Here is a 13,477-nt window from a genome sequence, read left to right on the forward strand (position 1 = left end):
TTCTCTCTCACACTCACATCATCTCTCACACACTCACACTCTCTCTCACACACTCACATTCTCTCTCACAGACTCACATTCTCTCTCTCACTCACATTCTCTCTGAAACTCGCATTCTCTCTCACACACTCACATTCTTTCACACATACACAGTGTCTCTCTCACACTCACATTCACCCTATTGCATACACATATTCTCTCTCTCACACACATGCACAATCTGTCTGCCAAAACTCCCATTCTGTCTGTTTGACCCTCACATTCTCTCTCACACTCACATTCTGTTTCTCCCATACACTCAATGGATGGCAGGACACTAGGAAGCTCAGAGGAACTCAGAGATATTTGGTGCTTGTCCACAGATACCTGAAGAACCAATTTATAGGGTGGTAAAGAAGTCATCCAGGACATGTGTCTGTTTCAGTCAAGACACAGATTATAAGAGCAGAAGATTATATTGGAACTGTATAGAACTGTTGGTGAGACCACAGTTCTGGTCAGCACACCATAGCAAGGATGTGATTGTACTGGAGGGGATGCAGAGGAGATTCACCAGGATGTTTCCTGGGATGGAAAATTTCAGCGATGGAGAGAGACGGGATAAGCTCAGGTTGCTTTCTTTGGAGCAGGGTAGGTGGAGAGGGGGTCTGATTGTGAGGGACATGGGCAAGTTGGATAGAAAGCAACAGTTCCCCTTAATTGAAGGGTTAAAGACAAGGAGACGTAATGTTAAAGTGAAAGGCAGGACATTTAGAGGGGATTTGAAAAGAAAAGTTTGACGCCCAGTGGGAGGTAGTGGTCTGGCACTGCCCAGGAGGGTAGTTGAGGTGGGAAACCTCACAACCTTTAAAATGTACTTGGATGAGCACTTGAGATATCATAACATTCAAGGCTATGGGCCTAGGGTGGGAGAGTGTAGACAGGTCAACACACACTCAATGGGACGAAGAGCCTCTTCTGTACTGTATGATTCCACGAGGCAAATGTGCAATTCTTTGAGCCATGGATGACTTCTAGATTCTTGCACAGATCGTGATAGTTGATCAGCTATCATCATTTTGAAAAGCATAGCAGGCTTGTGGGGCCCTATAAACTCTTGAACAAACAGAATGAATCTGCAGTCTTCAGGGTCACAGAGTTCAGGTGTTAGGTTCTTAAATCATTGACTGGATGGCTGCGGTTCCTCCAAATACTGACCCAGTTTATTCTTATTATTCACTCATGGGGTGTGGGTGTGACTGGCTGGGCCAGCACTTCTCATCTGTCCATTCAGAAGGTGGTGGTGAGCTCTTTATTGTACCACTGCAGTTCGTGTTTGCGGATAAACCCACAGTGCTGTCAGCGAGAGAATTCCTGCCTCACCAAATACACCGCCTGGCATTTTTCTCTGTACATTGAAGGTGGAAGTGGTTTAATTCACTCACAGCGCCAGAGACCCGGGTTCAATTCCTGCCTCAGGCAACTGTCTGTGTGGAGTTTGCACATTCTCCCCGTGTCTGCGTGGGTTTCCTCCGGGTGCTCTGGTTTCCTCCCACAGTCCAAAACTGTGCGGGTTAGGTGAATTGGCCATGCTAAATTGCCCATAGTGTTAGGTGAAGGGGTAAATGTAGGGGAATGGGTCTGGGTGGGTTGCTGTTCGGAGGGTCGGTGTGGAATTATTGGGCCGAAGGGCCTGTTTCCACACTGTAGGGAATCTAATCTAATCTAATAAAGCACATTCTTCTCACGAATCCTCCAAATTTTTCAAAAAATACAAGATTTAATTACTCAGACTGTCTTATGCCAACATCAGTAATGCCTTGTGCGAATTATATTAATATAAAATCAATTAAAAGCTGAACAAATCTCTGGTCACTCACCTAAGCTCACCCACACCTATAGAGAGCAATGGATTTCCATGGCTACTAATTGTTAACACAAAAAGGACATTTAATGTTTCCTTTCCGTTGTCGACTTCAAATGAGCTGCTTTTGTAAAAATGTCAGGTTCTGTTCCTCTTCATTGTCAGATGAAGATCTTGAAAGATTAAGGAAGGTCAGACAGTTGCAAATTCACGTGGAATACAACTAACATGCCAAGTACTCACCAAAGCTGCAGCTGTCTTGTGTTGCCTTGTGCATGTGGTGGCTCTCTGATTCACACCTTGGCCAACAGCACTCAGTCAGGGGACATCCATTGTGATACGTTTGTGTTTAATCCCCCTCATGACCTCTGACTCCCCCCAGCTCTGGCATACAGTCTTCTCAGCTTTATTAATATGGGCCAGAGAATGGAGTCAGTGTTGAACTTGGATAAGACCTCAGCTTGAGTATTGTGTGCAGGTATGGGTGTAGCATTATGGGAAAGATGTGAATGCGTTAGAGAGGGTGCAGAAGCGATTTACCAGAATGGCTCCAGGAATAAGAAACCGTCCATAGGTTGAAGAAGCTGGGGTTGTTCTCCTTGGAGAGAAACTGAGAGGAGATTTGGTGGAGATTCTGAGCAGGCTCGATAGATTAGGCAGGGAAAAGCACTTCCAGCATGTTCAAAGAGCAAAAATGAGAAGGTTTGGTGGATAAAACTGCTGCCTCACAGCACCAGGGACCTGGGTTCGATTCCTGCCTCAGGCGACTGTCTGTTTGGAGTTTGCACATTCTCCCCATGTCTGTGTGGGTTTCCTCCGGGTGCTCCGGTTTCCTCCCACAGTCCAAAGATGTGCAGGTCAGGTGGATGGTCATGATAAATTACCCATAGTGTTCAGGGATATGTAGGTTAGGGGTAAATGAAAAGTAATAAGTGAGGGGAATGGATCTGGCTGGGTTACTCTTCAAGGGGTCAGTGTGGACTTGTTGGGCCAAATGGTCTGTCTCCACACTGTAGGGGTTCTTCTATTCTATGTGAAAGTAAACCTTTCCATTCCATTGGGGTCTGGAGTGCGCTGCCTGGAAATGTGGAGGCAGGTTCAATTGAGGCATTCAAGGGACCATTAGATGGTTATTTGGGTAAAATGGTGCACAGGGATATGGGGAAAAGGCAGGAGATTGGTATGAGGCAGGAGATTGGCATGGGGTATTAGAACTAGAGTAGGCACGATGGGCTGAATGGTCTCTTTCAGCTCCACAACAATATTGTGATGTTGTATTTGCATCTAGGCCTCCAGAGTATTTGCCCTCTTACAACTCCAGTCCCCCGAGCTTCCCCGGTTTCCATAGGATGGCCACATGTTTTCAGCTACATGGAGCCAAGTCTCTGGAGATGCCCCACACTGAACCTCTCTGTCCTCCTCCTCGATGTCCCTCAGAACTTACTGCTATGACCTGCTTTCTATTTTCACCTGCCAAAGTTGGGCTTGCGATCACCCCTTGTGAGATGCACCTGGAGGCTTTGATCGGTTAAAAAGGCGCTACGTAAATGCAAGGGCTTTTCTTTCCGTGCTGCCTTGGTTTTGCCATAAGCTAGCCAATCATAATATCACAAGTAATGCAGAGGCAGGAGTGAGGCAGCCTGTCAGGCTGGTATTAACTCCTGGTGCGTGTTGAGAGGTGGAGGGTCTGGACTGACCAAGAGGCACCCGGACCACCCATCGGGCGTGTGGCACAGGAGGTTTTGGACCTTGCTTGGATGACCATCCACAAATGCCCAGTGTTGGCCAGTGCACAGCACTCTGCCTTGATGGCGAGTGGTCAGTCAGGGGGTTAGCAGGGGCCTAAGGAAACTTCTGGAACAAGGCACATCGGTGTTTTAGGGAGAGGCCAGTGGGGGAGACATATCTTTGATCTGGGGAGAGTGAGAGAAAAGGAGGTCAGGTGAGGGAACACACCATAGCGGCCATGGGCCCTCCTTCCTCCTCTGAGCCAGATTTCTGAACCTGGGATGGCAGGACTGAAGAGACACTGGATCGATTAGGACAATATTCAAAGGAGTTTAGGAGAATGAGGGTTGGAATCTCACAGAAACCTCTAAGTTCTACCAGAGCCAGACAGAGTAAAGACAAGAAGGATGTTCCTAATGACCAGGGAGTCCAGGACCAGGGGTAATGATATGGGGTAGGCCCATTAGGACTGAAAAGAGCTGACGTTTCTTCACCCAGTGTGCCTGTGGAATTCTCTACCTGAAGAAACAATTGAGGCTAAATGTGGTGGCACAGAGAAGAGCACTAAGAGGATATTAAACTGTAGAAAGTGGTCAGTTTAACATCTCTTCTTTTGTTTTGCTGCACGTCCCAAGGTGTGTAAGTATCTCTGGTGTGTGAACATGGTAGTAATTAAAGCTCCTGGCAGGAAAGAGGCTGGGGAAGGCCGGGCAGTGTGGGCATGCAAACAGTCCTCACCCAACCTTCCCACCTGCTCCATTGGCTGAGTTTGGATCATGTATGAGGGGATATAAGATGTCAACTTGGCCTCCCTGTTCAGACAGACAAAGAGTAATCTCGCAAGGAGGGTGAAGTTTGCATTCTGGAAATCTAAGGTCAGAGCAGGCCAAGGGACTTTTTGTCTTTTGTCATCCCTACCTGCTTTGTAATGTATTTAAGCAAACCATTTCTATCAGCATCATAGAGTCATTCGACACTGAAACAGACCATTAGATCCAATCAGTCCCTGCCGAACATAATCCCAGACTAAACCAGTCCCACCTGCCTGCACTTGGCACATATCCCTCCAAACATTTCTTATTCATATACTTATCCAAAGGTCTTTTAAACATTGTCACTGTACCCGCATCCATCACTTCCTCTGGACCTTCATCCCACACACGAACCACATTCTGTGTAAAAAGGTTCCCCTCATGTCCTTTTTTAAATCTTTCCCTTCTCACCTTAAAAATATGCCCTCCCTGGCCTCGAAATCTCCAGCCCTCAGGAAAAGACACCTGCCATTCACCTTAATGATACCCCTCGCGATTACATAAACCCCAACAAGGTCACACCTCAACCTCCTGTGCTCCAGTGAAACATGTCCCAGTCTCAGAACAATCCAGGGGACTCCTAAACCAGCACAAACTGGAGACTGATCGTTCCCACCCCTTCTCCACCCCCCACGACTCCCACCCTCAGCTTGAAGTAAATAATTACCAACATCAACACCCCTCAGGTGGGGTCTCTCGCCTGTTGCACCTCAATATCTAAAGCAGGAATTCACCAATTTTCGAACCGACAGGTTCAGGGATGTTAGGACACATATCTGGAGTAAGTGGGACATTAATCCAGGCTTCCTGGCTCAGAGATGGGGATACTACAACTGCATCCCAAGACTGGCAGCTGTTACTGAACAGTTCTGTATGAAAATCCTTTCCCTTGGTGTTTTTTAATCATTTCCCTTGTTCCTACCAGAAGTGTTTTTACCAGGAGCTGACTGACCAACGTCTTGAAGATGCTTCTTGTAGTTGATTTTCCTCTTGGCCCACAAGCTGCAACCAATTCCCTCCCCCCTCCCCCCACCACATCAATCAATGAGAATTCCAAGCAGAATAACAGACAGGGGGCAGGTAGCTGAGGGCAGACACTTGATAAAGCACTGACTGAAGAGCAAACAGGGGATAGAGGGTGATGGAAGGTGCATTCTGTATGTTGGGTTAAGGCACGGTCAGCCATGTCCAGTCAGCGATTACAAGAAACTGTGTGCAGTGAACTGATGAATGTTTTACCCTTGATATCATTTCACTGACTGTCAGTGCAGAGACTAAAGCTTTCATGGGGAGTAATTGGAGCTTTCCCAAGATAATTAGGAAGGAGTCATTCCATATTCATTCAGTCATCTATAACACACAGCCCACAACCCGGCTTATTGTACCATCCTGTTGGTTTTTAATTAGAGTCATCATTCCATGGATTAAGTGCTGTTCTTGTCAGCAAGCTCAAATCTACTCTTTACTATAAGCCATAGACATGTACAGCACAGAAACAGAACCTTCAGTCCAACTTGGCTATGCCAACCAGATATCCTAAATTAATCCATTTGCCAGCACTTGCCATATCCCTCTAAACCCTTCCTATCCATATACTCATCCAGATGCCTTTTAACTGTTGTACTTGTACCAGCCTCCACCACTTCCTCTGGCAGCTCATTCCATACATGCACCACCCTCTGTGTGAAAAGTTGCCCCTTAGGTCCCTTTTAAATCTTGCCCCTTTCACCTTAAACCTATGCCCTCTGGTTTTGGACTCCCCTACCCTGGGAAAAATGACCTTTGCTGTTCACCCTATTCATGCCCATCATGATTTTATAAACCTCTATAAGGACACCCCTCAGCCTCTGATGCTCCAGGGAAACCAGCCCCAGCCTATTCACCCTGTCTCTATAGCTCAAACCCTGGCAACATCCTCGTAAATCTTTTCCGAACCTTTTCAAGTTTCACAACGTCCTTCCTATAGCTACTTTGAACCCATGACCTCCACAGTCTTCTTGTCCTGTTGGTTTCCTTTTGTCTTCTACTACGTCCTACCCCGAGTGGTGTGTTGGTTCCAACAACAACCTTATGTAGCACCTTTAATGCAGTTGAGATATTTTATTCCTACAATAAAGAGAAATTCCAAGGGGTGGACCCTCATTTGTGTTTCCCTAAAGGTCAGAATACAAAGTGACTAACTAAAATGTTAATCAGAATTAATAATTGAGAGTATGAGGGGAAACTAGAAATGTAACAACAGATAGTAAGAGTTTCTATAGATACATGAAGAGGAAGTAAAGTGAGTGTTGGTTCTTTAGGGTGAGAATGGGATGTTACGAGTGGATCATAAAGAAATGGTGCTTGTAATAAAGAAATATTTTGCTTCTGTCTTTACAATGGAAACCTCAAAAATAGCAGTAATTCAGCAGGTTGAAGGAAGCAAGGAACTTGACCAAATTATAATCAAGAAGGAAGTAGTATTGAGCAAACTGCTGGGGCTGCAGGTTGGTAAATACCCTGGTCCTGATGAACTTTATTCCTGGATCTTAACAGAGATGGCAAATGAGAGAGAGATTCCAAAAGGGTCAGCATGCTTTTTGTGAAAGAAAAGTCATGCCTAACCAACTTATTGATATTCTTTGAAGGTGTAACATGTGCTCTGGGTAAGGGGGATGGGCCTTGGATTTCCAGAAGGTATTTGCCAAGGTTCCACATAAAAGGTTACTGCACAAAGTCGGAGCTCAGGGTTTTTGAGTAAAAAATGGTATGGGAAGAAGATTGGCTGGCTGGCAAAAGGTGGAGTATTCATAAATGGGTGTTTTTCAGATTGGCAGGATGTAGTATCTGGAGTCTCACATAGGCCTGTGTTAGGCCTTAACGTTTTGATGACTGATGGGAGGGATTTTAACCTTACTGCGAATCCTGTTGCGAGGATGCCTACCTTGAAGAAGTTCTCCTCCTCTCTCCACAAGAATCTCAGTGAGTCTCTCCCTCTCACGGCAACCCCCAGGTCACCAGTCTCTCCACCCTGGAGGCTCCCTGCCTCTATTCCTGATGAAGGGCTTTTGCCCAAAACATCGATTTTCCTGCCCCTCGGATGCTGCCTGACCTGATGTGCTTTTCCAGCACCATACTAATCTAAACTCTGGTTTCCAGCATCTGCAGTCCTCACTTTTGCCTGCCTTGATGGGAGGGAAGGACAAGCACATAGCTCTAAATGAAAGATGAGATAATAAGGATGCAAATTGATGGAGATAGGTTAAGTGACTGAGTGAATTCAGACAGATAGGGTCCACGTGGGAAAATATGGAGTTACTCACTTTGTCAAGAAGATTCAAAAAACAGATCATTGGTTAAACAGTGAAAGGCTGCAGAATTCCAGGAGACAAAGGGATCTAAATGTTGTAGCCATATGAATGATTAAGAAGCTCATAGAACACTATCTTTTATTACAAGAGAAATTTAATATAAAAATAAAGATGGCATGCTTCAGTTATACAGGACATTATTGACATCACATCTATGTGCACTTTTAGTCTCCTTATTCAAGGAATGAGGTAAATACATCAGAAATGATTTTTGAGGAGATTTTCTCGAACACAGGGATTGGAAGGGTGTGTGTCTGGGTGGGACCCTCTTCCGAGGGTCAGTGTGGAGTTGATGGGCTGAATGGCCTGCTTCCACACTGTCGGGATTCTATGAGACCAAGAGAGACCAGAAGAATAATGGAAGTCTGAAAGGTATCCACAGCGTGTAGCTGAGCTGAATAGAACAGTGCTTTTAAGGACGGCTGGATAAACATGTGAAAGAAAGTAGAGTTATAGAGGTCCTTCGGCCCATTATGTCCTGACTGGTCATCAAGCTACTATCATCCCATTTCCCAGTACTTGGCCTATAGTCTTGCATGCTACGATTTTCAAGTGTTCATCTAAATACTCGATAATTGTTCTCACCTCTACCAACACTTGCATGCACTGAGTTCCAGACATGCACCAGCCTCTGGATGAAAAGCATTTTCCTCAAATCCCGTCTAAACATTGCTCCTTACCTTTGTATTGATCCCTCTACTAAAGGGAAAGACTTCATTCTGTATACTGTAACTATGCCCCTCAGAACTTTATACACCTCAAACAGGTCCCTCCCCCTTCCCTCCTCTGCTCTGAGGTAAACAGCCCCAAGGCTATCCAGTCTCTCCTCAGAGCCAACTCACTCCATCCCAGGCAACATCTGGTGAACCTCCTCTGCACCCCCTCTAGTGCAATCACATCCTTTCTATAGAATATAATGTAACGTCATAAACAGAAGGATATTCAGATAGAGGGAAGTGAAGGAGGATTGGGCAGAGGTTTGTGTGGGGCATAAACTCCAGCATGGACCAGTTGGGCCAAAAGGTCACACACTGTGCTATCAATTTGATGTAATAGAGGCATAGAGGTCCACAGTACAGAAAAAGGCTGTTCAGCCCATCAAGTCAATGCTGGTGAAAAACAAGCACCTACTGCCATTTTCCCAGCACTAGGCCAACAGCCTTGTTTGCCTTGACACCGCAAGCGTAAGTTCTGCAGAAAGTTTCCAGCCGCAAACTGCTGGTATAATTTGAGAATAAGAGAAGATGCCAATAACTTTCGCTCATTTTTCCAGGTACTCAACCTCTTCCTTGCCTTGCTCCTGAGCTCCTTCAGTGCAGACAACCTCAGCTCTCCAGACGAGGACGGGGAGATGAACAATCTCCAGATTGCCTTGGCACGCATCCATCGCGGCATCAGATACCTAAAGAGGGCCATCGGCGAATCCTTCCAGAGCTTCTGCAAGGGGGCTGAGCCCTCAGTGGAGGGGAAGGCCATGATGGAGCTCCCAACCTACGTCTTCAATCACACAGGCACCGAGAAAGGGAAAGAGTTGGAGTACAAGGACGGGAATGGGACAGCCAGTGGTATTGGGAATAACAGCACGGCCATGGGCAGGATGAACGAATCCATGGCCAATGACTTCAAAATGGCCGACGGCGTGCCCATAGCAGTAATTGAACCGGAGTTAGAGTTTGTCGAAGAGGAGGAACAAAGCACCTTCACGGAAGTGGCAGTCAACGAGGAGGTAAGAACATGGCCCTTTCTTGATTGGGGCTCTTCAATTTCTTCAGGTGGGAGAAAGAAAGGGACTTTGGGTTCTGGGTTTCTGAAGCTCATACCTTCACCTCCTGCCCGGCTCCGTGGAAGATTACTTAGTAGAGGTTAATTAATTTGACTCTTCAGCAGCTCCTGCCATCTGGTGACAGGACCACAAAGACACTGCCGATGAACAGTTTCTATTCCCCAGTGTTTTCTCATTGCATTCGGAGTTGCAGGGGTCAGACTAACAATCCAGAGGAAAACCAAAAGAACTTCCGATGCTGTAAATCAGAAACAAGAACGGAGGTTGCTGGAAACACTCAGCTGATCTGGCAGCATCTGTGAAGTAAAATCAGGGTTACCGTTTCCGGTCCAGAGACCCTTCCTCAGCTGATTTATTGTCCGTTCCTAAATGCCCAGAGGGCAGTTAAGACTCAACCAAATTGCTGTGAGTCTGGAGTCACATGCAGGCCAGACCGGGTAAGGACAGCAGAGTTCCCTCCCTAAAAGATGCCGGATGGGTGTTTTTTTTTTAATCCCACCTGACAGTCACCACTTATCTAGCTTTTAATTATAAACTGAAATTCAACTTGCGCAATCTGGGATTTGAATTTACGTCTCCAGCCTGAGGCTCTGGAGTGACATTACCATTTAAAGGGAAATGGGTAAGTGCCTGAAGGGAAAAGGGCTAGAGGACCAAAGCGAGGTAGTGAGACTAGCTGAGTAGCTCTTGTAGAGGGCTGGCACAGATGTGATGGGTCAAATGGCCTCTGTCTGTGCTGAGGTAAAAACAATGACTGCAGATGCTGGAAACCAGACTCTAGATACTGCTCCTCGAATGCTGCCTGACCTGCTGTGCTTTTCCAGCACCACACTCTCGACTGAAGCCATTCTATGCTGAGCGGCCTGTGATCCCATTGTTGAAGTTGGTTTATGCTGGAACTCTGTGTGTTTTTCCAGGTGGCCTGATGACATCTTCCTTGCTTCCTGCACCTTCCTGCTTTCCTCTTTCCCCTTCAGTCCCATTTATCCGACGGTCCCACAGCCGGCCTGAACATCCACAGGCCAGGAGCTTGATCTCCTAGTCGGCCGCTCAGTCTGAGACTCCAGCAAGTTGACCTGAAACTGACAGGCAGCCGATTGACTGGGGAACAATGAGTTGGCAAAACATTGCCATTGTACAGAGGGCAGGTACTCGGCATCAGGCAAATATTTGCACAGCTCCCCGGCCCTTGCTGGGGTCGGCAGCTGGGTTCTGACAATGAAAGCACCACAATAGCGGAGACACTATAAACGGCTGCGACATAGCCTTGTATATTGTGTGCAGGTCATATACTCAAATATTTGTTTGAGTGGAGATTAATTTTTAAAGGGAGATTATTGTCAGTTGACAGACTATTGGAAGGGTAATTGAATTTGTTGGTAATTAGGAACAGCCGCACTGTTATGACTGAGTTATTCATCATTTCTCTCGCTCCCAGCTGACTGTATCTTTGGTTGAATGCAAAGACTAGTGATTCAGGGATGTCCTCCCTGTGTATAGGTAAGGGTTTGGCTCCATTCCAGGAAATTTGCTCTCTTAGAGACAACTGGGCACAACTCCAAAACAAGCGTGAACAAGCAAGGGGGCAGGTCTGTGCCAGTCAGAATGGGAAGTGGATTCAGCCTGTTCACTTATTCAGAAACCACACCCTAACTAGCCAGCCACAGGAGCTAAGCAGCCACTTCCCTGGGTTCACTAACTATCAGGGATGGTCTCCTGCCCCAGGCCCTGGTTCTGGACCAGGCTGATTGGCCTCTGCCGAAGTTTTGCTATCCCTCACGGTTACATTAGGAAGAGAATCAAAGGGTATGGGGAAAAGGCAAGAAAATGGAGGTGAGGATAATCAGATCAGACATGATATCATTGAATGGCAGAGCAGATAGGATGGGCTGAATGTCCTACCTCTACTCTTAAATTCTTAACATTTGGGTCCATATCTATTTGTCATAGAGTCAAACAGCACTGAAACAGACCCTTCAGTCCAACCGGTCCATGCCGACCGTAATCCCAAACTAAACTAGTCCCACCTGTCTGCACTTGGCCCATATCCCTCCAAACATTTCTTACACATGTACTTACCTTAATGTCTTTTAAATGTAACTGTGCCAGCATCCACTGGAAGTTCATTCCATTTACACACCACTCTCTGTGTAAAAAAAGTTGCCCCTCATGTCTTTTTTAAGGATTGACAGACAGGAGGCACTGATCAACTCGTGTGTTGTTCAGGGTAACACCGACAGTGTGGGGTTGGATTTGCCCCTCTTGCCTGTTGTCACTCTGGGTCTAACTCCTCTCTCTGCTCTGCCATGAGCCATCAGGCAGTGATTTGCTCATAATTGAAGATGTTCTCTGGAGAAGAAGCTGAGGAGATTTAATAAAGACATATAAGGGTTTGAAGCGTTCAGAGATTTTAAATTATTCATGAGGTGTGGGCTTTGGTGATTGGTCCAGCATTTATTGCCCGTCTCTAGTTGCCCCTTGAGAAGGTAGTGGTGAGCTGCCCTCTTGAACCGCTGCAGTCCATGTGCTGTGGATTGACCCGCATTGACATTAGGGAGGGAATTCCAGGACCTTGACCCAGTGACAGCGAAAGAACAGTGATATTTTTCCAAGTCAGGATGGTGCAGGCTTGGAGGGGGACTTGGAGGTTGTGGTGTTCCCATGTATCTGCTGCCCTTGTCATTCTAGATGGAACTAGTCGTCGATTTGGAAAGTGGTGTCTGAAGATCTTTGGTGAATTTCTGCAGTGCATCAATGATAGTGTATATTGCTGTTGCTGGGCATCGATGGTGGAGGGAGTGGATGTTTTTGGATGTGGTGCCAATTAAGCGGGTTGCTTTGTCCTGGATGGTGTCAAGCTTCTTGAGTGTTGTTGGGGCTGCTCCCATCCAGGCAAATAGGGAGCATTCCATCACACTCCTGACTTGTGCCTTGGAGATGGTGGACAGGCTTTGGGGTGTCAGGAGGTGGGTTACTCACTGCAAGATTCTTAGCCACTGATCTGCTCTTGTAGTCACTGTGTTTATGTGGTGAGTCCATTGAGTTTCTGATCAATGGTAACCCTCCAGGATTTGATCATAGGGGAATCCAGTGATGGTAACACCATTGAATGTGAAGGGGAATAGCAAGTTGCATTTCTGGTCAATGGTGTCCCCAGGGTGCTGGTAGTTAAGGCGTCAGTGATGGTAACACCATTGAATGTCATGGAGAATATCAGCGGTGAGGAAGGGGGTAGCAATCAGAGGACATCAATATATTATAGCCAGAGGTGAGGCCAAGACAAATCGTTCAGTGCAGATTTGCTAACAACTTTGGTAAATAAAATGCAATAAATGCTTGAATGGGAAATGAGTCGGGGGGTGGGTGGGAGCGGGTAGGACAAATTGAATAGCACTTTCAAAGGGCCAGCACAGGCACAGAGGACCAAAGGGGTAGCCATGGGCACACGTATGGGCCCCAGCTATGCCTGTCTCTTTGTTGGCTACGGAGAACAGTCCATCTTCCGTAATTACACCGGCACCACTCCCCACCTCTTCCTCCGCTACACTGATGACTGCATTGGCGCCACCTCGTGCTCCCGCGAGGAGGTTGAGTAATTCATCAACTTCACCAACACATTCCACCCTGACCTTAAATTTACCTGGACCATCTCTGACACCTCCCTCCCCCTCCTGGACCTCTCCATCTCCATCAGTGACGACCGACTTGACACTGACATTTTATACAAACCCACCGACTCCCACAGCTACCTGGATTACACCTCTTCCCACCCTAACTCTTGCAAAAATGCCGTCCCGTATTCCCAATTCCTCCGCCTCCGCCGGATCTGCTCCCAGGAGGACCAGTTCCACACAGAAAACACCAGATGGCCTCCTTCTTTAGAGACCGCAATTTCCCCCCCGACGTGGTCGACGGTGCCCTCCACCGCATCTCCTCCACTTCCTGCTCCTCCGCCCTTGAG

At 46.8% G+C, this 13,477-nt stretch overlaps 1 protein-coding gene across 4 annotated transcripts in view; it reads left to right on the plus strand.

Annotated features, from left to right (window-relative positions):
• LOC122550139 (sodium channel protein type 2 subunit alpha-like) overlaps positions 1–13,477 on the plus strand; it is a 188,908-nt gene that overhangs the window by 55,984 nt on the left and 119,447 nt on the right. For all 4 annotated transcript variants that reach the window (XM_043690780.1, XM_043690782.1, XM_043690781.1 and 1 more), the window contains exon 2: positions 9,007–9,459. In XM_043690780.1, the coding sequence (XP_043546715.1) occupies positions 9,007–9,459 (453 nt within the window). The remainder of the gene's footprint in view (positions 1–9,006; positions 9,460–13,477) is intronic.

Source organism: Chiloscyllium plagiosum, chromosome 5 (genome assembly GCF_004010195.1).
Source record: "Chiloscyllium plagiosum isolate BGI_BamShark_2017 chromosome 5, ASM401019v2, whole genome shotgun sequence".
NCBI lineage: Eukaryota > Metazoa > Chordata > Chondrichthyes > Orectolobiformes > Hemiscylliidae > Chiloscyllium > Chiloscyllium plagiosum.